Below are 26,489 nucleotides of genomic sequence, written 5' to 3' on the forward strand. Positions count from 1 at the left end.
GCATTTTTTACAATCCTCTGTCCAATCGAAAACTACATTTTTCATGCAAAGTCTTGTTAATATTCTAGAGTATTCTGCAAAATTTGGAATAAATCTTCTGTAATAATTGCAAAATGCGACGAATCTTTTTTGCTTCATCCGCATTTTTAGGCGTTGGATAGTTTTTAATAATTTCGAACTTATTGGGGTCTGGTAAAATTCCATTGCTTGTGCATTTATGACCAAGGTAAATTACTTCTTGGCTGAAAAATAGACATTTGTCCGGATGTAATTTTAAATTATATTTTTTGCACGTTGAGAATACATCCCGTAAATTTTTAATCATCTGTTTTTCGGAGCATCCCAATGCGACTAATTCGTCCATGTATAAAAATGCTTGTGAAGGTCTTAAGCCTGCGAATGCTAACGTCATCATCCTCTGGAATGAGTTTGGAGCCACTTTAAGGCCATTAGGTAATATTTTAAAACAATAAGTGTGATATCCTTCGACTCTGGGCTGAGTTCTACAGACATTAAATCCAAACATGAAAAACATTTGGCTCTTCCTAATTGATCTAGTATGTCATCAATTCTTGGCAACGGAATTTATCTGCAGCTAGTTTTTTGTTTACTTGTCTGTAATCAACAACCATTTTCCATCTTTTTTCTTGGTTATTTGGAAGTGATTTTTTGGGTACTAATAGAATCGGACTATTAAATTCTGAAACTGAAAGTTCTATTATGTCATCTTTAATTAATTTATTTACTTGTTTATTAATATCACTATTATGGGCTTCTGGTATTCTGTAGTTTTTTACGTAAACCGGGGTGGCTTTCCATAATTCGATAGTCGACACTCGTTAGCTCGATACTTCAATTCGATATCGAACGGTCAACGACACAGTTTTGGTTTACGTATTTCAATTTGAGTGCATTTTTCTCGTGTATCAAAAAGTGTTTCGAAAGTATACTGGAATCATCAAAATAATTTCAATAGGAAAAAGCATTTGTTTGCTGACTCCTTAGCTTAAAATTATTCCTCAAATAATCGCAAAAGCATTAAAAACTCTAGCTTACGAAAAGCAATTCGACACCTAAGGTGCTATCGAACAGATTGTATCGAAGGTTCGATACGACGCGACGAGATTTTGTGTTCGGAACGCAAAAACGATTATTTGATACTCGTTTTTGTTCGATATCGAATAACGGAAAGCCACCCCGGGTCTTTGTCTTTCATGAAGTTTTTATTTGTAAAAATTATTAGTAGTAATTGCTTCTGTTTATAATGAAAAGATGTCAATAAATTCTGCACATAATGCGTTAAGTGATTTAATTGCAAACTGTGGAAAATTTTTTTTTAATCTTTCTAATTTTTCTTTGCTGTTGGCCTCATTTTCAAGTTTATTATTTTTTATTATTGTATAATCACTCAAATTTTCTGTGCGCATATTTAAATCTTGGAGTGTTGTATTTTTATCTGTTGTATTTATAATTCTAACAAATGTTTGGTGTGAATTTGCTAAGGTGTTTGCAATTAAGATTCCTTCAGATAATTCTTGTTGTGAAATTAGTAAATCGGAATTATTGTTTTTAATGTGAATTTGTTGAACTACTTCTGATCTTGCGGGAATTGAAATGCTATTGATTGTTGGTTTATTAGTCATCTGAATTATTACGTTTTCTGGGTAATCATATGGTCTTGGTATTGGGGTATCCCCTCCTTTTTGATAATCTAAAATGCAATTATATTTTTTTATGAAATCCAATCTCAATATTCCATCGCATGGGATTGGGAAATTGTCTTCTACTACGTGAAATTTGTGTCTAATTAATAGGTAATCATCTTTTAAATCTGCTTTAACCGTGCCAATAGTGCTTGTTATATCTTGACCAATTCCTCTTAAATCTGTTTTTTGTGAATAATTAATTCTAGTAATGTCACTATCAATTTGACCCTTTTTTATCCGATCCTGTATCGATCAAAGGGTTGAAATAGAATTATTCAGAGTTGTTCTGGAAGATATGTAGCTATTGAGGTGTAAATTGAAAATATATAATTTTTTATTTATTGAGGTGGAGTTTGCTGATTTTCATGTTGAGTAACATTTCTTGTATTATTACGATTAGATCCTCGCGATCCGAAATTTATTTTATTTGCTCTGTTATTATTATTAAGTTGCTGTTATAATTGTTGAATGTGCGCCTCTGATTGTTTCTATAGTAATTATTTTGGTAACCCCTACGGAAGTTCCCTCGGAAGTGATTTTGGTGGCGAATATACAAAAGCGTATTTGGATTTCCAGCAACTGTTGGTAAATTTTTATATAGCTTCGTTCATTGAAGTCAACGTTTCAGCTTGCATAATGGTTTTCACTTTGTCATTGGAGCAGCTTTTACACATAGCTTTTACAGCTGATTGTGTATCATACTTGGTTGCTAACTCTGGTATTAGTCCGTCTGATATGTATGCTCCTTCCAACGATTTCGTGAGTTTTTCAATTTCGGCAGTATATTGATTTGCAGTTTTACTGCGTGGTTAGATGTTCAGGAGTTATGCTGTCAAAACTTCGACTGATTCACCTTTAATTTCTATTTATAGTTTTTGTTTTATCGCTTCGATTGAGCTTTCTGTTCCTAACAGGGTTCTAGCTGTTCCTTTCAGCTTTGTTTTTATCATCGTAACCGCTATTGCCTCGTGGGTACTTAATTAGTTCTAGGATATCCAGTGCATCCAAGAAGCTATGCAAGTTTTCTGCCTTACCGTCAAATTCTGGCAGAACTGACGAGGCTGTTTTAATAAATTCTACAGTGGTTTGTGTCATTTTGTCTTTTCTTGTTTGGCAGTTTGGTGTCTGAATTAAAATTTCTTTTTGCTCCTCGTTTTGTTCTTCTTTTTGTTCTTCTTCTGGTTCCACTTCTAAATCGGGGGGCTGATTCCAGCCAGAAATGTGCTAAAGTCTATTTCTATTTCTTTTTCAAATATTGTTGGTACTATGAATTCTATATCATATCTTGCCAGTGAGGACACAAATGTGTCTCTAACGCTTGTAAAAATTTGATATGCTTGGGCTTTGCGATTGCCGTCTAGTTTACCATTTAACTTTTGTATCGTTTTTCCTATTTTATTGAATGCTTCAACTATTATTTTGAGATGCTTTAATACCGTTTCTATCTTTACTTTTGTATTTTTATTAATACATTTATAAGATTTTTCTCCTATCGTTTTTGCTTCTATGAGTAGTTTAACGATATCTTTCCATTTGCCCATTGGGGATGGTAGATAAAAAGTTTGTTAAACCGTATCTAAACCATCAGCGCGGCTGGCATATCGCTTTTTAGGAATTTGTTACGAGTTGAATAGAGCTTCAGAAACAAACTAATGCAACTAACTACACAGATGATTAGAAGCATGACCTTAATGGTATCCAGTGCCTCAGTATGGTCTACTACTTGGACTGAGTTTACAACGTTGGCCGTTGGTTTTCCTATTTTTGATTCTTGTCCACCCATTGTGGTAAAAACAAATTCTTTTTGTGTTAATCCTTTTTAAAATAAACAAGTTTTTATTTTGTTGCTTTATTTTATTTATTAATGTCTATTTGGGAGGAATTTTTCAAACATTAGATTAGTTTCTATATCTAAAGTGGTAGAGTTTAATACGTCTTCGATGGCTGGTTCTCTATGCATTCCTATTTTATTCCAAAATTCTTTCAACCATTGTAGTTCTTTTTCTAAATTTCTTTCCTCAATTTTTAGTTCTATTGGCCAAGCAATAAGGTTTTTAGTGTAAGTTTTGGTTGACACCCTAATGCTTATATTTTTTATTTTTATTATTATTATTTCTTAATTTCTTATTTTCTTGCTTTAGTTTCATTTTTTCTTCCTTATTTGTACTTAAATTTATTCTTTCGGAAAGCTTAGCTATGGATCTCCTAACGTTAAATTGTTTTCCTCCTATTTTCCTCTTTAACTTTATTGGCTTTAGAATTTTTGGTTCTTCAATTTTTTCGACCCTATTTCTTTTTTTATATTCCTCGATTGTCAGCGGCTTAGGGCCTTGACTGATCTGTTTGGTACTTTATTTTTCTTTGGCAATTCCAAAGTCAATGCAGTTAAACTGTCAAATATTTGGTCAAACTGGTCTTGGTCTTTTATGTCCTCTTCTGGGAACATAATTTAGAGAGGCAAAAAGATCTATATTTTACAGCAAAAATATAACTTTTGCTCGTCAATAGGCAGCCGTTAGGATGTCCAAAACTCCTATATACTTATTCTAGAGTACTTCTTGTGCGCGATGTTAATTTGCAGTTGCATAGGAAGTGGTACATTGGCGATGATGATTTGCGATCCGAAGAACTCTTGTTGTTGCTATTCTAGTTTATACAACTTCTTGTGCGCGCTGTTGATTTCCAGTTGCATGGGAGGTGTTTCATTGGGGAGGATTTGTCGATCCGGGAAAAACGCTTTTGTTGCTATTGTAGTTTATTCCACTTCTTGTGCGCGCTGTTTACAGTGACGTGCTTAGCATGCCTTCCTTGCTCTGACTCCTCGTCGATAAGAAATTGAAAGTGAAGTGCTTGGCAAGTCTTCTTTGCTCTGACTCCTCGTCGAAAAGAAATTTAAACTGTTTCCCTATAGGGCTTAGGCTGAAGCCAGTAGTATCCTTGCCAGTAATGAACTTAAGCTGAATAATCAGCCAGCAGAATCATTGGATCACCATGTAAAAGGATGAGAAACAACTGCACTAGCAAAAGTAAAAGCCAATGTTTGAAGTTAAAGTATGAGTGTCTTTATTCAAAAATTGTCAGTTTATTTATACTAAATTATTCTAAACATATTCTTACATACATATTTACTTAAACTTTACATACCTACATATCTACATACAAATCGACACAAATATGTACCTTCATATTTGTGTTGATTTGTGACGTCTGTGGAAAATGCAGTATCACAAATTTGCCTAAATAAATGTGAAACGCAAATTTGGATTAGTCGCACGGTACACACACATATTTATTAAGTTGTGGGAATTGCGCTATCAGCAACAATTAAAAAATGCGCTGTGAATTAAAGTATAGACGCATTTTGTCACAGGGTGGCACATTAAGTGGTTTACACGTTTTGGCATTGCAATCGTTGGCTGTTTACACTACACTATGCATTCAGTGAATAAGTCATTGCAAAGTGAAAAAGCAGATTTGAAAACGTGTGCTCTTTTGTACGGATCGCTAGAAGAGAGTTTAGTTTCAATCCGTGAAAAGTTCAATGATTTCGAGGGAAAACCCTAACAACTATTACCTGGTGTTATACAGAAATCGTAAAACGTACTCGTCGTAGAAAAAACAACCTAATGACGGAAATGCTCCAGAAGTGAATTTTCGCCTTGCAATGATTTCAGGACAAAAGGTTTCCTTGTTGTTGTTGTTGTAGCAGTGCTTCGCCCACCTAACAGCTGCGACCGATCACAAATTGTCATCAATATCCTCTAACGGGAGTCCAAGAAAACTTGCGATTTCAACAGGGGTGGTCTATAATGAAAGGGGTGCTAGAGGCGTTGGTTCCACATTACAGCCAAAGAGATGGTTGGTGTCATGTGGGGACACATTGCAAGCGGGGCATACATTTTGTATGTCGGGGTTAATTCTGGATAGGTAAGAGTTTAACCTGTTACAGTATCCAGAACGAAGTTGAGCTAGAGTGACTCGCGTTTCCCTGGGGAGTATGCGTTCCTCCTCCGCAAGTTTTGGGTAGGTACTGTGCTTTGAGTACTGGATTCACCGGGTAGTTCCTGGCATAAAGGTCCGACGCATGTTTGTGGAGTACACCAAGGACCTGCTTGTGTTTTTTTGCTTCATACGGCTGAGTTCTCAGGTGCCGTATTTCCTCAAAATGCTCACGGAGATGACTCCTTAAGCCCCTAGGCGGTTTTGGCTCATTAATCAGATGTCTGTTGGGATGCCCAGTTTTCTAGGTATTCAACAGAAACTGTTTGGTTCGCATTTCCTTTCTCTCCCTAATGGGGAGTATTCTCGCCTCATTATGTAGATGGTGTTCTGGTGACATAAGAAGACAGCCCGTGGCGATTCTGAGAGCAGTATTTGGGCAGGCCTGTAGCTTCTTCCAATGGGTAGTTTTTAGGCTTGGCGACCATATAGGGGACGCGTAGCACGCCAATTGCTTTGTATGTGGTAATGAGCGTTTCTTTGTCTTTTCCCAAGTAGTGCCAGCCAGGGATATGAGGATTTTATTACGGCTCTGGATTTTCGGAACAACGGCTGCGTGCTCACCAAAATGTAGATCCTGATCAAACGTCACACCCAAGATTTTGGGGTGTAGGATAGTCGGTAGCGTAGTGCCATCGACGTGGATCTTCAAAATGGTCGACATTCTGACGTTCATGTTGTAAAGAAGGTCGCAGAGGATTTAGTCGGTGATAAGGCCAGGTTTCGCGAGGCGAAAAAACTGGAGAGATCAGTGAGGTAGCCGTTTATTCTGTTGCAAAGCTCATCGATCTGTGGGCCTGGGCCTGTGGTCATTATTGTGCAGTCATCGGAGTAGGAAGCGATAGTAACTCCTGGGGGGAAGGTAGCTTAGATATGTAGAAATTAAACAAAAGTGGGGATAGGACACCACCCTGTTGCACCCCTTGTTTAATTCTTCTTGGTTGTGATGTTTCGTTTCTAAATTGCACCGATGCCTGCCGACCACCCATATAATTTGCGGTCCACCTTTTAAGACATGGGTGAAGGATAGACCCTTCCAGGTCTTGCAGTAACGTGCCATGGTTGACCGTATCAAAAGCTTTTGATAGATCTAGCGCAACGAGTACTGCTCTATGGTGGGGGTTTTGATTAAAACCGCAATTTATCTGGGTGTTGATGGCATTTAGCGCGGTGGTGGTGCTATGGAGATTTCTGAAGCCATGCTGATGACAGGCTAGCTGCAAATTTGCTATGAAGTAGGGGAGCAAAATGGCTTCAAGGGTCTTGGCTACTGGCGATAGGAGAGATATCGGGCGATACGACTCTTCTATGTTAGCTGGTTTCCCAGGCGTTAGTAGCGGGACCACCTTGGCCATTTTAAATTTTTCGGGTATGACAAAGGTGGAAAGAGACAGGTTGAATACATGTGCTAAATATTTGAAAACCTCTTTCCATAGGCTTTTAAGCATCGGCATGGCTATGCCGTCTAGGCCCACTGCTTTGGATGGTTTAGCATGACCGATGGCATCCTTAAGCTCTTTGGCGGTGATGGTAATTGGTGACGCGCTGAATTTATGTTTATGTGCGTGTCTGTTGGCCCTCCGTCTATCTTTGTCGACCGTAGAATGAATTATATATTGTCGGCAGAAAGCGCTCGCGCATTTTTTCGGATCCGACAGCATTTTATCGCCAAAGACGATGGAAACTTTGTCATTGTCCCTAGAGGGATTCGATAGGGACTTTACGGTGGACCAAAGTTTACCTACACCGGCAGAGAGGTCACAACCGCTTAGGTGCTCCTCCCAGTTCGCCCGCTTGTGTTCATCCAAAAGCAATCTGATGCGTTGGTTTATATGCCTTATTTGTGGGTCGCCGAGATCGAGCTGTCTTATAAGGTCACGTTCTCTCGCTTAACTTGCTGCCTCCGCCGGGAAGTGGGGCCGGATTTCGGGAATTCTACCAGCGGGAATGAAACGAGCCGAGGCGGATTCAATGACCTTGCGGAAAGCACGCTTCCCTTGGCGGGCATCAGTCGGGATAGGGAGGACAGCAAAGTGGTTGTCTGTAAATCATTTATATTCGTCCCACTTTCCTTTTTTAAAGTCAATGAAAGTGCGTTTTTCTGTGACGATGAAGTCGGCGGAACGCTCGAGCGAAATAAGTATAGGCAGGTGGTCGGATGCCAATGTTACCATCGGCTGCCAGTTGACGCAGTTTACGAGTTCTGCGCTTCCGATTAAAATATCCGGCGAACTGTGATAGCTTCCTACCATACGTGTGGGGGCGTTTCCGTTTATTGTGCAGAAACTCGTTTCTTCTATTTGATCCGCCAACATCTCACCCCTACTGTCCGCCCGCAAGTTTGAATGCCATAGGCCATATATCGTGATGGGCACTGAAATCACCTAAGATAAATCGACTGTTGCCAGTGCGTAAGGCGCTAATATTAGGGCGGTATCCACTGGGGCAACAGGTGGCAGGAGGGATGTAGATGTTGATGATTTCTAGGTTTCCTCGAAATCATCGACAATCTTCACAAACAAAGTATATGGAAGTTTTAGAGAGATTTGCATTTCTCATCAACTTTTCTCTAAGTGATGGAGACCTCCACGAAGCTATAAATAACTTAGTTATTTTTTATTCGGCGGCCACCGTGGTGTGATGGTAGCGAGTTCCGCCTACCACACCGGATGCCCTGGGTTCAAACCCCGGGCAAAGCAACATCAAAAATTTTAGAAATAAGGGTTTTCAATTAGAAGAAAATTTTTCTAAGCGGGGTCGCCCCTCGGCAGTGTTTGGCAAGCGCTCCGGGTGCATTTCTGCCATGAAAAGCTCTCAGTAACTCATCTGCCCTGCAGATGCCGTTCGGAGTCGGCATAGAATCATGTAGGTCCCGTCCGGCCAATTTGTAGGGAAAATCAAGATTAGCACGACGCAAATTGGAAGAGAAGCTCGGCCTTAGATCTCTTCGGAGGTTATTGCGCCTTACATTTATTTTTTTATTTATTTTTTATTCGAGAGACTTGGAAGAATTTTTCATTGAAATGAAACAATTCCAAAGTGACGTGAACTCCAGATACACTGATGCACAAAAAACTCATAGTCATTTATATAAGATTCTAATGGAAGATCAATTAGCCGATGTATTTCCTAACACAGAAATAGTTCTTCGGATTTTTCTAACATTAATGATCACAAATTGTTCTGCCGAACGATCCTTCTCGCAATTAAAAAGAATCAAAGCTGTTGCAAGAGCTACAACGCGACAAGAGCGACTCGAGATGTTAGGTATACATTGCATTGAGTCAGATTTATTGAACAAAATCGATATTGATGATATAATTGATGAATTTGCCGAAAAAAATGTAGAAAACGACATGTTTAAAATGTATATAGTAATTTTATTGATATTATTACGTTGTGATAATAAAATTTTTATGAAAGATATAAGTTTGTATTTTTTAATCGAAAAAAGAACGGAACGGACGTGAAAAAAGGCCCCCAAATTGATGGTTGCCTAGGACCCCGTTGAGGGTTAATCCGGCCCTGGATTTGCATATCATTGTATTGTGCGATGTCTTGAAGTCAGTTTCAGAGACATAAACAAATATTTGTGTGTGGGTATAAACCTGGACTATTCTTCCCATTGAGCTGTTTCACATAGAAATGAAACTCCTCAATAATATAATTTTTTTGTTCAAATCAACAAAAAGTTCTACAATAAAATAAAATGTACAAAAACAGAATTTTACAACAGAAGAAAGACTGCACAAAGCAAGTCGCCGAGCACAAGAAACTCGATGCCCGTCCGTTTTTCTCGTCACCTCCTCTTCTTCAAGTAACGAGTTTTAGCAACAAAATTCAACTACTTTTATAGAGGACTGGTATATTGCATTATATACATTTTTAAACGGTTTTATTTAGCTTGAGTTGACAGGCAGGCCGCATGCACGGCCGCACGAATCTTGTAATTGAAATTTAAGTAACTTCCCGATAAGCTACAAGCTTGAAACTTGGAATATAGTTCAGAACCCGATGACAACGCAATAATAAGAAAAAAATCACCGCTAGGTGGCGCAAGGATCGATATATTCGCAAAATTCGCATTTGTGGTCCGATTTGGCTCATATTTGGAACAAATAATACATGCAAGAATAGAAATCGACCTGTGAAAAAAAATCGCCGCTAGGTGGCGCAACGATCGAGATATTCACAAAAATCGTATTTGTGGTCCGATTTGATTTGGTCCATATTTGGAACACATAATACATACATGAATAGAAAGCGACCTATGATGCCCGATTTGGCTCATATTTGGAACAAATATTGCATACAGTCCGGTAGAAGTGACATCAAAATATTTTGGAGTTGGAGAAGGGACAAGCATACGTGGCGCAGAGTCGAGTAAAGTCTTTGGAAGGATTATGTATTGAGGACTTAGATTGTAACAAATTGTCAGGAAAGAGTCCTTGTAATAATGAGTCACTAAATGAACTAAATAGAATGAGAAATAATAGGCAATTAAATCAAAGCGTTGGACGCGTCATATTTCTATTGATAGTCATAAGTAAAACCAACTGAACCTTAATCAGGTTATGCTACGCCTAACATTTTTAGAAATTTCACGCGCCCAACGCTTTAATTAATTGTCTGATCAACGCCATAGATTGATAAGGAGTGTGATGACTAGTACCTAGGACCTACCTAATTATTTTATAGCTTTTCGTATTATTATTACTTCATGTAAGTATTGTTTTCAATAAAACCGTTCAACTTAAAAATTTTTTTTTAAATATTTTATTTAAAATGTTTGCTCAACAAGCTTTGCTCATATTTTCTCTTTTAACTAGGTTTTAAAAATGAATATTGATATGTAGTCCGACTTTCTGTAGACACTTTCAAAAGAAAGGTTGGTTTGGAACACAAATGGACAGTTCATGATGGCAATTCGATTTATTTACCGTGATCAAAAAATAAATATTTCTTTTATTCTCTGGCCATGCGTGACAGGCATTCTGTCAGCTATTATTTGCTAGGTAGGTATGACAAAGGAGGAATAGCAAGATTGTTCACAAATCACATTGAAATCAGTTATGATGGGACGAGTTGTAAAGAAAAAACTAGTTTCGCTTGTTTAAAAAATTTGTTTGTTTTCTCTTATCGAAATCTCATATTTTCAACCATAAATTTAATAAACGAAAATTTATGTAAACTTTTCATTCAAGTCATTAAGCTTATTCAAATAAACTGGAATCTACCAGTCAAATAAGTGTAAAGATTGCTTGTTTTCGAAACCGGTAACAAGATAGTTGTTAGGCTAGAAATCGGGCATTAGTGTGAAATATAGTAAAATTGCATCGCTGGATAAAAGGGTTCTTCATACGCCACGGTGTTCTTGAACAAAAAATAATTGATATTTTACGATTTTTGTCTCATTTATCCTGCACCCCCATTCCATTTATTGGAATTTGATTTTAAGATAGCATTTGACAATTTTTAAAGTGAACCCGAACGAAAACAATATAAGCCCATATAAAATGAATTGCATATTTTTTGTGTTGTATGGTGTAAATTGTAGTATTAGAAATATGAAATGCACCAGAGTAATAATTGTCGATTTTAGAAATAACATGTTTTTTTTTTTTATTTAAAACAAATGATTGCAATAAGAACTGTCACAGAGTGTTGTTATAATAACCAAAATAAGGCGAGGAGATTTAGGCCGGCATTCGTCGTGATGTGAAGGTAGCGTGCTCCGTCTAACACACCGATGCTCCTGGGTTCAATTCACGGGCAAAGCAACATCAAAAATTTAGAAAAAAGTTTTTTCAAGCGGGGTCGCCCCTCGGCAGTGATTTGGCAAATACTCCGGGTGTATTCCTGCCATGAAATAAAATATGTATGTAGGTCCCGTCGCGCGAGTTTGTAGGAAAACTTAAAAAAAAAACTTCACATGGAGGTTATCGCGCCTTGTAATTATTTTTGTTTCTTGTTTTCCAATTTGTGTCGTGCTACTTTTTAATTTTTCCTACAAATTGGAGGGATGGTACCTGCATGCGTTATGTCGGCTCCGAGCATTTTTAAGCAGATGAATTTTTGTTGATAAGCTTTGCTAAGCGGAAATACAAACGAAGTGTTGCCAAACCATTGCCAATAGAAAAAAAGCCCTTTAATACTTTAAATACTTGTAAAAATTATGAGGATGTTTGTGTAAGCTTCGAAAAGCTCTTAAAACGTCCAATGCCTCATATTTTTAATGAAAATATTTCATTGCCGAGTTTTACATACATAGCTACAAAGCATTTAAACGCGTTTATACGAATACCAGGAATATTATGAAAATATATTCATTCACTTACATGCGACTACGTACATACATTTTTTCAATTAAATATATTACATAATTTTGTTTGTATGTAGGTATTTATTTGCGTATCTATTTATTTATTTTCCTTTAACAAATGTAAGGAGGCTTCAGAGTTTATATGCATACATACTCGTATATACGTACATAGATGCATGGGCGGAACCAGAGAGATATTTTGTGGGGAAAACTTCGCGAAAAAATTCCGATTTTTTCCGTAGCCTCTTTCAACTCAGCCGTCATGGTGTGGTGGTAGCGTGCTGCGCCTAAAGCAACATCAAAATTTTAGAAACAAACCCCTCCGCAGTGATGTGGCAAGCACTCCGAATGTATTTCTGCCATGAAAATCTTCTCAGTGAAAACTCATATGCCTTGCAGATGCCGTTCGGAGTCGGCATAAAACATGTAGGTACCGTCCCGCCAATTTGTAGGAAAAATCAATAGGAGCGCGATGCGAATTGGAAGAGAAGCTCGGCCTGATATCTCTTCGGATCAACTTTATTGGGGTAGCGTCTATCGATTTTTCTTTTGTAGCCGATTAAAATACGCCGAAAATGGCATTGCTTATCCATTCATCGGTCCATCCGTCAGCTTATTCATCTGAAGAGTCATCCCAAATGATTTTCGCTATTACTTTCACTTACTTCTTCTGACCACGACGAAAACTCCTGCTAAATAATAGGCATAATAGGTATGCAGTTACTCCCACTTTTTATAAATCAAATATTATTTCACCATAATAAGGAATAGAGAGGGAAAAAAGAGTCATAAGCGAGAGCAGACAAAAGTGCTACAAACGATGGGTCGGACACTGTGAGCAAAATTAGCAGAAAATCAATGAGGTCCGTTATGGAACGGCAGGTGAATCCTATCAGAGATAAAGAATGAAGAAGGGTACGGATCAGAGGAATTAAGAGAGTCCTTCCACAGTGACATGCAGCATAGAAAATCGTCAAGCGCTTAGGATCAGTGGTCGACGCAACAAACCTGGAGAGTGCGCGCTTGGCATGTACCCGCAAGGCGGTATAAGTAGGCCGAACGCTGTTCGAGGGTTTTGAGTATGAGGAGGAAGAAGCTTCGCACAACAGAATGAAACACGAACGTATAACTATCGAAACGGCACTAAAACCTTTCTTTCCTTTTCCTTTCCTTTCCTACTACTTCTGCTGCTTCCAACGAAAAACAACGCTGTATCTTTTAAAAAAGCCTTGCATCAACCCGGGGGCACTTGTCCTGTGCAAGAATCACATAATCGGTTGATTACCACTCCCACTTTTATTTTTTCATAAAAGTAACTATACACAGCAATTTTATATATCAAGTAGTGGATTAAAAAGCGATCAACTTGCCCGAAATATTGTCATATCTAGCCCAAAGTTTAAGCATTATAAGATCCATAAAGCTACACCGCTGTCAACCAATCGAAAAATATGGCAATATATCGATATTATTCCTACAGAGCATTGGAAAAATTGGAAATGTTTCCCGAAATTCGCAGAGAGACGCAAGGTTTCAAGTCCCAGCCAAATTTCTGTCAGAATGAAAAGCGATACCTCGTAACCAATGTTCAGAGAGTGCTGTCCTCTTAAACGGAGGCAGCAAATGATAAAATTCCACCCACTCTTCACAATAAATGCTACCATAGGCTTTGTCATTGTAGTTCGTGGTTGCCTATGGCGCAAAATCATCAATCGCATACATCACCGAGTTTCACGTTTATACTTTCTAAATTGCGGCAGGAATGACCAAAATCGTCCTATCTGAACGATCGGTTGTATGGGAGATATAAATGTCTAATATAATACAAAAATACAACCTTGTGCCAAATTTCATTGAGATATATCAAAATTTGAGGGACTAGTTTGCGTTCAAACAGACAGACGGACGGACATACGGACGGACAGACGGACGGACCGACGGACATGGCTATATCAACTCAGTTCGTCGCCCTGATCAATTCGGCATACTTAATGGTGAGTCTATCTTCTATATTTCTCAACGTTACAAACATCTGACCAAAGTTAATATACTATTTCATATTCATGAAAGGTATAACAAAACAACAAAATGCATGCTTTAGAAAATGCAATAGCCATTTTCGAGGCCAAGAACTATGGATTGATGATGATTAAACTAGTAAAAACAGAGCCGTCCTCTTTTCATAAAGTTTTCTGTGTGGTTCACAGTAAAAAACGGTACAACTTTAAGTCCCATCGGTTTATAGGAAAATCTTTTAAAGTAATGTAGGTTCAAGTCCCGGCCAAAGTAACATCAAAAATTTAGAAATAAGTATTTTCAATTGCAAAAGAGGAAGAAAAGTTTTTCGAACTGCCCCTCGGCAGTGATATTGCAAACACTCTCAGTGTAAATTCGTCTGCCTTTCAATTGCCGTTCGGAGTCGGTGTAAAACATGTGGGGCCCGTCCCGCCAATTTGTAGGAAAAATTAAAAAATTTAATTAAGAAAGGGCTTTTAATAAATTAAATTTTAGTCAACTTTTGATCTTATTTACCATTTGATTTGAATTTGTAGTTAAAATTTTATTTTTAAAATAAAAAATAATCTTATCTTATTATAGGTTTCGATTGTTGCTCAACTATTTGGTTCTTTTTGAAAGATCTATAATGTTTTAAATAAAACCTGAAAAAATCAGGCGAATCTTGATCAAATGAAACTTTTATGATAAATTAATTTGAATGCCACATTTTTCTGTGGGAAACATATATACATATATAGAAATTATCAACATAACGTTAAAGACTGATTACTCACTAAGGCATCGAGTCCCGGGAGTCCCGATCCCGAATACCGGGATTTCCGATCCATTTCCATCCTGGAATCTCGGTATTTTAATGAATATAATCCCCGGATTTCAGGATTTTCTTGGGATCTCATATTGCAAATTTAAAAAGCTTTAACTGATGAATGATGTCCCTGTTTTTTATTTTTGCAAAGCCTAATTTTAAAATCCTGTTTTCCTGTTAAAGTACAGCCTTCTTAATGCGTTACAAATCTCAATGATCCGATTTCAAAGGAAACAGATATTTTTCTATCCGATGGATAGATTATAATTATAATTTCCTTTAATAGCACTTTTTCTGCTCGCTTGGAAAAAGTTTTCAACTGGAAAACGAAAACAAAAACAATTCCTCAATTTTTTTTTGATTTCCAATTGAAACATTTTTCTTAGCGAGCAGAAAAAATTTTAAGCTTTAGAAAAAAACGCCCTTTGTTTAACTGGTATGCATTTCCGTTACATCATTATTTTTAAATCAAAATTCAAAAATAAGAGTCCCTGGATAGTCCCGAAAAATTCCGGGGTTGCAATAGATTTTCGGGACTCGATGCCTTTTTACCCACCTAGCTATGCAATTCAAGTCTGTACACCCAGCACCTAATTAAGGCGCGTGAAATAATTAACTTCTTTGTTCGCGAAATGTGCTGTCCACACGGCGTTTCTTTATTCATACATTTTTTTTACTTCAGAACCCCTTGGAAAAGTAAATATTTCGGAGTAAGTAATAAAGTAACATTAGAACATTTTGGTTAACTTTTTCGAGAATCTGCTGCATTGCTTTAAAACTAAAAATTTTAAATAGTTTTTTTGAGTCGAAGCTTATAATTATTTTATAGTTTTTAATAAATCCAGCGAAAACTGGTTGCCAATAAGTGCTACTTTGGGCTAGGTAGGCAACTGAAAAGTAAAGTTCACTCTCGGCATGCTCTAAAAGTCACTTACCAGTCCGACATATGGTGCAGAAGCATGGGTCATGACAATATCAGATGAGGCGGCTCTAGGAGCGTTCAAGAGAAAATTCCTCGAAAGAAAAGTTTTATCTTTATCAAAAAAAAGTTTTTTACAAAGCAATTGGCCAGCCGATTGCATGCTACGCGTTCCCGATATGGTGGCCAAGCCTAAAGACTACTCATGGAAGAAAATACAGGCCTGGAAAATACTCACTAAAGAAAATACAGGCCTGCCAAAATACCGCCCTCAGAACTGCTACGGGCTGTCTTCTTATGTCCCCAGAACACCAATAGGCGAGAATACTCCCCATTAGGGAGAGAAATGAAATGCTAACGAAAAAGTTTCTGTTGAATACCATGAAACCTGGACATCCCAACAGACATCTGATTGATGACACTACACCGTCCAGGGACTTAAGGGGTCATCTCCGTAAGCATTATGAGGAAATACGGCACCTGATAACACAGCAGTATGAAGCTAAAAAGCACAAGCAGGTCCTCAGTGAAATCCATAAACAGTCGTCGGACCTCTATGCCAGGAATTTCCCGGTGAATTCAGTACTTAAAGAACAACACCCAAAAAGTTTCATAAATTTTGTTTTATTTTTATAAAAGCGGTATTCATGTATAAATTCTCGACCTTCCGCGCCTGAGGATAAGCCCTTTACTCATGTAATTAATCATAGTAAAGTTGCTTCTTTCCCCCACTGATTATCGTTTAACTAGCTTTCTTCCGTCTATGTAGAAAATAAAGGAGTTGTTTATGGCTGAACAGGTTTTCTGAATTATTTATAATCTCCTCTACAGTCGGAGCCTAAAGTGCAGCATGGATACTCAAGAGCTATGGTTAAAAAAACTCATGGACTATTTGAGAATTTGCTTTGACAAAGGTGAATTATGTCTTTTTTGTTTGCTTAATTTTCAAAGCGTTTGACTCAGTTGACCATCCTCTGCATTGCTCTAAGCTCAAATCCAATATTGTTAACAGCTTTGTCGCTTTTAAAAAACTATTTATCAAGTCGTTTTCAAAACATTTAAAATCGGGTCAGCGGCCTCGCAACTTAAACCCTCGGAGTGTGGTGTTCCTCTATTTTGGGTCCCTTAAAGCAAAATGCAGAAAAGTCATATGTCCTGCCATAGCCGTAAAGTGATCGTTGGGGGCATCCTAGCTCTTATTATGAGCATGCACTAAAGTTACCAACTTGGGATTCGTCACCAACTCATCTCTTAGCTGGTTAGACCATATCCCCTCGGTTGTGCGAAAAGCTTAACTTGAAACAATCTGCACATTTCATAGCGTTTAGTTCTAGGCGTAATCTGGCAGTTTATTTTACCTATTACTACATAATCTGAGTTAGTATACAGTAGACTTGATTCCGGTTTTTATCATAAGGTAGATGTAATTGCGTAGATTTGACCATATTTCTGCGTGAGTAGGGCTTCCGAATATATTAAAGTTAGAAGCTGTATTTTCCTATATCAGCTTATGCACAGTAAAACACCTCGGTATCTACATATATGATAAACTCACATTCCCAAAATCGGTGTCCTCCTTAGAGTTAATATTTCCACATAATTTGAAAATGTTATTGTACTCAAATGCGTTGTAAATAATAATAGTATAATCAATTATTTTAACTCTATTAAGTACTATTAGCCGTGTTTTTTTTACACGTAAACGTCTATACGCTTATACTTTATATGGACTGCTAAGCGTCAAACTTTAAATAAACCTCTGAAGTTGCTGCGCATAAAATGTGTACTACTAAATTTCAATACGCATTATACTCAGATGTAACTGAAATATGTGTTTTTGTTTCACCCTCTACACAAAGTCTATGTATTCTATGTGTGTCCACAATTCATCGCAACTGATTTAGCTATATGTTATACACAGGCATACAACAGAGGGTTGTGTCTCCGCTTATCGGTACACCCTGCTGCTGTAGCTAGTTGTTTAGCCACTGCCGCTAGATGGGTCTCCTAAGCATTATCTATGCGAGGATAGGCGTTTTTTTTTTCACGCGCAAACGTAAACGTATACGCGTGTATAAAAAAACACGGCTATTGCTGCGATAATGCTTAGGAGACCCATCTAGCGACAACTAGCTACAGAACATTTTGTACCGAAAAGCGCAGACACAAACCTCTGGTGGCCCATTGTGTATAAAATATAGCTGAATCGGTTGCGATGAATAATGGACACACACCATTTGTAGAGGTGATACATAGACACATATTTCAGTTGCATGTGAGTATAATGCGTATTGAAATTTAGGAGACTAATTTTATGCGCAGCAATTTCAGAATAGTTGATAAAGTTCAACGCAGTCCATATAAAGTTTAAGCATAGACGTAGATAGATGTAACAAAAAACACAGCTATTATACACATATTTATGTATGTACATATACGTTCAAATGGATAATAATTGCATACGTACTCCAGTGTGAACTGTGGGCGACTGCATATATCTGCCGGCATGTTTAAAAAAGATTTTGTTTATTTATTTAGTAAACGAACTTAATAATAAACACTTCGCACTAAATGTTGATATTTTTTTCTTTGTTATATAATTAAAAACGAAAGCTTTGTTTTCTGAATAAACTCTTTAACAATTCTCGTTCTTCTATTCATTGATCAGATTTTATTTTCACCTATTTTAATGTATGTATGTATAAAACAAGTCCTTTCTGGAACAATGCCACTAACAATTTTTCACAAATTATTAGTGCTAAGCAAAACGCACACAATTCTGTTGTTCTAAAAGTTAAGAGAGCCAATTTTTGCTGATGCTTTCAGACGTAGTAATAACGTACAACTGAAACTGGCTTGGTATTATGAGAGGCAGTCATCAGTATGGAGTGTCGCAGTGCTACATTACCGGCGCACAGTGGCATTTTTGCACGATTAAGACGCGAAAAATTAATAACTCACTGAAAAATGAAAATATTTCATTCAAACCAAGTGTATATGTTTGTATGCCTTACCCCCCTTCAGTGAGGATAGGCGAAGGAGGATGGGGGGTTTGGGGGGTTGCACCCCCTCCAAAAATTTTGAATTTACCCCAAACAAAAACTTTCTTATAGCCTTATCTTTTTCTTTTGCTCACAATTGAACATACCTATAGTTAAATTTCTTATCTTCTTCAAACCATGAAGCAATCCTTCCAAGAAAATAAATTTGGTGTAATTCACTTGAATCCATCTCATACAAGGTTTGTTAAAAAAATTCGAACTTTACTGCAGCATTCAACATACAATCCCTCGTCTCTATATACTACCTCCCTAAAACAGTACACACGTGGTCTAAAACGGCTTTATCCTTTTTGCTTTTGGCCACGTTCTGCAACCCACACCTCATACAACTCCCTCTTTGTGATCGTCATTATATCAAAAGGGGGACCTACGGAGATGAAGAATAATTTGAGTTATATGCAATAATATTGAATTATTGTAGAAATTCAAAAATTATTGTGGTACAGCGTTGTTCAAACTTTTGGCAGGCTTTTCTTTTCACGGTTTTATATATTTTCAGCACAAAAATAATACACATTAAAAAACTCGTAATTTCGTAAAAAATACTCAACCAAAAAACTTTTGGACACTTGCAAAATAATACAATTACGTGTAGATTTTAAATAACCAAAAAATATTTTAGCTTTTGTTTCCCCACAAAGTTTTGTTTAATTTTAAAGCACGCGTTTTTTCACTTCTGTAAATTGTACTACATAGCGCGCCATCAACAACTCATAGTTTGACAGCAGATTATTCAATGAAGAACAATAATTATAAGAAATGATAATTACCGTTATATACTGTGGACATTTTTAAAACCAACTGCATTCAAATTTCAAAAAAAAATGACTTGAAAATTTTTACTTTTTCGCGTCTAAACCAAGCAAAAATGCCACTGTGCGGCGTAAATCGTAATACATCGGCTGAACGCATTTATATAGATGTGAAGGTATGTGCTTAAAAGATATACATACATATGTTAGCGCATATCTTTGTATATATACATATTTATACCCACGAAAAAATATTTTAGTGCTTATAAGCAAAACGTTTTAAATTAGTACATTTTTCCCAAACTTGAGATTTTGAGTTATACGAAAAATATCAGTTTCCAGATTAAAGGGAAAATTATCACGCAATGAGTCATTTGTTCTCTTGTGAACCAAAAGTCATATGATATAAAAGCATTTACTAACGTCAATAAGTAATAATAAACCTAAGTGCTTTTATCAAATGTTTGATATTATGAGTGACTGAGGCGCAAAGTGGCACGGCGTCATATAAAATCTGGACCTAAGGTCTCAGTTATCTATTTTCACATTTACCACCTTATAATATGGGCTGCTGAGTAGAATATCACCCTATCTCGTCTGCCGTTTCTAAAAAAATATCCTTCAAATCGAGTTCTATAATAAGGTTCCAGAACGCCCTTTTTCAGAATTTGTTTCAAAAAGGTTCTATCTCAGAATTCGGTTGAAGAACGCTCTATTTCAGATTTTGTTTCAAAAACGCCCTATCTGAGCTCAAATTCAATTCATTTTCACATTAACTGGGGTGTTTATAAAAAAATTCTGAGATAAGACGTTCTTCAACCGAATTCTGAAACAGGATGTTTCTGAAAAAAATTTTGAAATTGTGTGTTGCTCAAACGTTTTCTGAGATATAACGTTTTTGAAACGGCAGATAGGGTGATATTTCACTCAGCAGTCCATATGTAATACAAAAAACACACAAACGCATTCAGATTTTATGTCACTCCGTGAGGTGAGTGACTTTGGGTTCACAAGAAGAAAAGTGATTCGTTCCGTAGCGTTGCGCTATACATATGTATTAGAGATATACGCCGCCGATAAACGGGCCGCCGCCGCCGATTTTGGTCGTTTTTCGCACGCCGCCGCCGAATGTCAAAAATATCGGCGTGGCGGCGCGGCGTCCGGCGCATTACTATATTTTCTACTCGTTTAAGACTGTTTAGGCCATTTATTGTTCATGTCGAAAATTGGTCGGATAAGGTCGAAAGTTGTATCAACGGATGCGCATCACTGCCAGTTATAAGAAACTAATTGCGAAATTTAACTCTTTATAACAAAAGTTATTTAAAATAACAGGCGCTTTCGATGTCAGCTTAACACGGATTTTGCATCACCCAATTCTGCAAGTTATTAAAATATACTAAAAGAAAAGTTATATAATAAATTTATATGCCCACTTTGCATTTTTGAAAAAATTAATAATGAACAATTAATTCAAATAAAATGACCCGAACATGTTTGTAAATTGTCCTCAAGAATAAGCGAAATCAGTGATGCAAAATCCTTTAGTAGGTTCTAGGGGCATAAACACTCCTTTGAAATTATTCTTACCTCATACTTAAGTTGAGGATATACATATGTACTTATGAGAAGGGTTTGAAAAATCACTAAGTCTTGCATTCAAACATCTGTTGTTTATTTGCGAAACTATACAATAGCGTCTGAAATGTTAATTTTGATTTTCACACTTCATCCTTCAACACCCAAGTCTCCCAGTTTGACATTTCCTAAAGTTGGCGGCCCTATCCAAAACTAGTCCCTTGGAGTGAATCACATTGATTATAGCCTTCAACCAAGTTTAAATATCACCTACACGTTACGGCTCCTTTTACAATTGTGAATACGTAGGCACATATATCTACCAGGTGACGCTTTGTCCTTCGCAAGAACACTCAAAGTGGTGAAGCAAAAGCTTTCCCAAGACAGTGGAACTAATGACCGTGTATAATACTACCCTAACGTAGTGGGCAGTCGAACTTGTCTGAAAACTCAAGCTACGCGGTCATCCATAATGAGCTCCTATATCGTAAGGCCGGAAAACAGTAGTTAACAACTTTCAACTTAAAATCCGTCGACTTTCATTCTAAATTTGATTTAACGAAGACTATTGAAATCAATGTTGTGAACACAAACGTCTGCAATCTTTGGTCTTCATTTTAAAAATTGTATCCATCCACATGACATACACTTAGACTGCTTATGATTTCGAGGGCGGCATCATTGGCCGAATAGTCACTCCCTAACGTTTCAAGGTGCAGCTCGGCAGCATAGCGCGACAAAAGCATCCGTTGGCAAATCTTCGGAGCTACACTTAGAGCTTCTAGGAAAGTGGCGTCGACGAAGGTATGAGTTCAAAGTCGCAATCATATAGCTTCTGTACAGGCATATGGTGTGAGGCTCAGGAGGCGTGGTAGCGACTGGTGTTAGGGATTCCTACTCTTCGCACATCGGAAATTGTAGCTCTTAAAAACAGCCGAAAAAACTGGAGGTGCCCTGTGCCACGATAGTCATGAGTATTAATAGACCATTAATAGCAACCCTAAGTCGCCTTTATGCGTGACCACCAAGGAGCGACAAATGATTTAAAGAAATTGTGTTCGCGACGATTATTAGGAGTTAACCCTAGGTGAAACTACGCTTTGCACGAGATATACAGGCAAAAGTGTGACTATTTCATGTATCTCTATTTCTTTTCAGCAGACGCAGCAGTACCAATTCCAAAGACCGGGGTTAGGTTCGAAGCCTCTCTGGAGCAAGCGAACGAGGGACAATCCCTTCGCAAGGAGCTACTCCTGAAAATTTTTGAACGGTCTGCGGGATTTTGATGCAAAAACCCCGGGATCTTTCCGAAATGGCCAACACGTTGATTTCCTTAAATACATATAAACAAAACCTTTCCTAAATATTATTTTTTTAAATAGAAAAATCAAGCTTTTAAAGTAAGAACACCGGCGTACGCCGGCGCGCCACCTACGCCGCCGCCGCCGGTATATAATAGAGCCTAGGTCGCTGCCGCCGATAAAGTGATCGGCGTAAACCTCTAATATGTATGTATGTATATAAATTGCACCTAAAAAAATATGATAATACTTTATTTCCTTGTATATTTTTCCTGTATTTTTATACTCAGCTGAGCAGAGCTCACAGAGTATATTAATTTTGTTCGTATAACGGTACCCCCTAACGTAATCGAGATAGATATAGACTTCTATATATCAAAATGATCTGGGCGAAAAAAGAAATTCATATAGCCATGCGTCCATCCGTCCGTCTGTTCGTAAACACGATAACTTATGTAAATTTTGAGGTATCTTAATGAAATTTTGTATATAAGTTCGCGGGCACTCGTTTCAGATCGCTATTTAAAATGCACGAAATCGGACTATAACCACGCCCACTTTTTCGATATCGAAAATTTCGTAAAACCGAAAAAGTGCGATAATTCATTACCAAAGACGGATAAAGCGATGAAACTTGGTAGGTTGGTTGACCTTATGACGCTGAATAGAATATTAGTAAAATTTTGGACAATGGGCGTGGCACCGCCCACTTTTAAAAGAAGGTAATTTAAAGTTTTGCAAGCTGTAATTTGGCAGCTGAGTATGCAATGTTCGCTTACACCAGAAATTATCCTTCCTTACTTTTTTTTTAATTTTTTCTGACAAATGAAAATTGTGTTTTACGACTGGGTGCGAGTTAGCCTAAATTTTAGGCCCCTAAACTAATATGCGGCCGCCGTGGTGTGATGGTAGCATGCTCCGCCTACCACACCGAAGATCCTGGGTTCACGCCTCGGACAAAGCTACATCAAAAATTTTAGAAACAAGTTTTTTCAATTAGACGAACATTTTTCTAAGCGGGGTCGCCCCTCGACAGTGTTTGGCAAGCACTCCGAGTGTATTTCTGCCATGAAAAGCTCTCAGTGAAAGCTGATCTGCCTTTCAAATGCCGTTCGGAGTCGGCATAAAACAAGTAGGTCTCATCCCGCAAATTTGTAGGAAAAAATAAGAAAACGACGCAAATTGGAAGAGAAGCTCGGCCTTAAATCTCTCGGAGGTTATCGCGCCTTACATTTAAATTTTGTTTTTTTTAACTAATATTCCAATGAAAATTTCCAGCACTAATACAACTAAGGTACAAAGCTGTCAAAACTTTTCGAGTACATTTGACAATCTAATTCCAATTTCACACAGAGGATTAATGAAATAATTAGTCATTTTCTACATTGAAGCCCTAATTGAACTCAATCTTCCATGCAAAATACAAATTCTTAATTATTTCATTATTGCTTTATTGAATGCCTAATCGAGTGAAAAATCAAGTCGGCTTTGCTTGGTGCTTCGATTTTTATTGTCAGTGTAACAAATGACAATTAAAAATAAATTATTTTCAATAATTTACGAAAAATAGAAAAATACGAAAAAATTTAAAACTTAATTTTAAATAACTATTTATTTTGCATTTGCTGCAAAAGATAATATGGCTTTTTCGAAAATAGGCACACATTTGCTTAGGTGCAACATCTATGGGTAGTTGGGGATGTATTTTATTTTGATTGTATTTATAGTTAAGAATGAAACGGCTGCTTTCCATTTTAACTATTTTTTGTAAAAACTAAATATTTTTTGGGGCTGCTGACAGATGTTCGCTTAATGAAGCAAAAGGCTCTGTATGAAAAGGGAAACTTAAAACTTAAAAATTGTCTGAACTTGGAAATTTTGCTTTCGAGTTTTAAGGAACTTCCCGATAACGCGGACACCTGAAAATTTGAACGAAACTTTGGGTTTCACAGGTCGTAATATTGAGGACAAAGGAGTTTTCTAGATGGGATAGGGACCGGGACAAGCAAAGATATTTAGAAAGTTCTTTACTAAGAACACATTTCAGAACCCCATGACTTTGCAACGTCGGCGAAAAAACTTTTCGATAGGTGGTTCAGCTTGGAAATTTTGCTTTCGAGTTTTAAGGAATTTCCCAATAACCCAGATACGTGAAACTTTGAAGGAAACGTCGGGCCTTATAAGGTTGTAATGTTAAGGATAAAAGAGTTTTCTAGATGGCACAGATATCGAGATACTTAGAGGTACATATTAAAAAATCCATTTCGAATTCTGGAATCGTGCGATCCATTTTTAAGTAACTACTCACTGAGTTACAAACATGAAACATTACATATAGTTCAGATCACCTTGAAAAGGGGTTGATAACCGCAATACAAAGCTTTATAGTGTGACGAATACTAGCATCACTATGCTGTTAGTAACTAATAACAACAACAAATACAGTAAGCAGTCAAACTTATGTACATGCACACACATAACTAACAGCTCGAAGTGAAGAGATATCTCACACACACATATGCAGTCATCAACCGAAGTTGTTACTTACACATGCTTGTACACACGCATATAGCTAACTAACCAAGTATGCGATACAACAGTTCTAGAAGGTGAAACGTCTAGACCTTAGGAGAAATATGCAGGCGAGGCAACAGAGAGTATAAAAGCAGCGCAAGCTGAGAAATTACTAATCAGTTTGATTTAAACACGCTTTTGTGAAGTACGTGATATCGAAGTATAATTGTACTACTCCCAAAGTAGACTAAATAAAGACCATATTTCAATACTGAATATTGGAGTTATTTAGTCGATAGTTCAGCGATACGAACGTTACTAGAAGGTGCATAATAACCAGGATTTCCCTAAATTCGTAACCAGTGGCGAATCGTGAGCTTGGCTATTTTTATTTATTTATTTATTTATTAGTCTACAATTTATAATTTATAAAGACTAAAATGTTCAATTTACTTAAAATATGTAGTATATGTGATATAAATAACATATTTATTCTACAAATTTATTTATAAGAAGGATAGATTGTTGTGCATCAATTCTTATTCGTATGTCAAAGCAGGCAGCCGTCGTGAGGATCTCTGAAGGACGAGAATTGATCAGAAAGGAGCTGTGTGCCCATTAGGGAGCCGACGTGAAGCGTTCATAAAGGAGCCAATGCGAAATGCTCACGAGGGCGCTGTTTGCCCAGTAGGGGGATCTCGTGAGATGTAATGTATGTTGTAGATGACGCAGTGAGCAGTACGTTTTTGTAATATATTTATTAGGCGTATGATCTTATCATACTTTTATGTGCTTTGATTTGCCTGGGCTTGCATTAGATAAGCATTTTCTAATTTAAGTTAAATAGTATACTTTTCTTTATTAGGAAAGGCGAGTATGAAATATCGAAATTGATGTAGTGCTTGTTGAAATCCAGACAAAAACAATGAAAAGCTTCGTGCATTTCAAAATTAGATCTGCATGTACTCAGGAAGAGTGGTTGAAAATGTCTTCATGGCCTCATAGGGACATTAATCTTTATCTCACTAAGTAAAAAAGGGCTATTCACAATCCCTCCTAATAATTTCACCATGAACAATACACCAAATATTTCCCTGCGGCTCTCAAGGGAAGGAAGGTTAATAAGCTTCAACCGGCTATTATAGGATGGAAGATTCCTTGTTGGATCCCACGATAACTGACTTAACGCAAAAAGCAGGAACTGTTTTTGAACCGATTCCAGCTTGTCACGATAAATCTGATATCGTGGGTTCCAAACAATTGACGCGTATTCTAGTATCGGTCGAACTATGGCAGTAAAGAGTGCTTTTGGACGTAAGGGTCCATAAATTCTTTTGACCATCGTTTAATAAAAGCTAACACACCTCTAGATGGAGTCACAAGTTTCAATATGATATTTGAAGTCTAGTTTGGGGTCCATTGTGACACCGAAATCGATAAAGCTAGTAACTTGCTCAAGCTGGTAGACACCTATCGAATAATTACATATGTACCTGATATGATTTTCTAGTA

At 37.2% G+C, this 26,489-nt stretch overlaps 1 protein-coding gene across 4 annotated transcripts in view; it reads right to left on the reverse strand.

Moving 5' to 3' along the window:
• Drat (Death resistor Adh domain containing target) overlaps nt 1–26,489 on the reverse strand; it is a 121,442-nt gene that overhangs the window by 34,527 nt on the left and 60,426 nt on the right. Inside the window, exon 1 of one of the 4 annotated variants that reach the window (XM_067776782.1) lies at nt 18,238–18,616. The exons of 2 other annotated variants lie outside the window; for them this stretch is intronic. In XM_067776782.1, the coding sequence (XP_067632883.1) occupies nt 18,238–18,278 (41 nt within the window). In that variant the 5' untranslated portion in view covers nt 18,279–18,616. Of the gene's footprint in view, nt 1–18,237; nt 18,619–26,489 lie in introns of those variants that run through there. One more of the 4 variants, XM_067776784.1, reaches the window with a different exon arrangement.

Source organism: Eurosta solidaginis, chromosome 3 (assembly GCF_040869045.1).
Source record: "Eurosta solidaginis isolate ZX-2024a chromosome 3, ASM4086904v1, whole genome shotgun sequence".
NCBI lineage: Eukaryota > Metazoa > Arthropoda > Insecta > Diptera > Tephritidae > Eurosta > Eurosta solidaginis.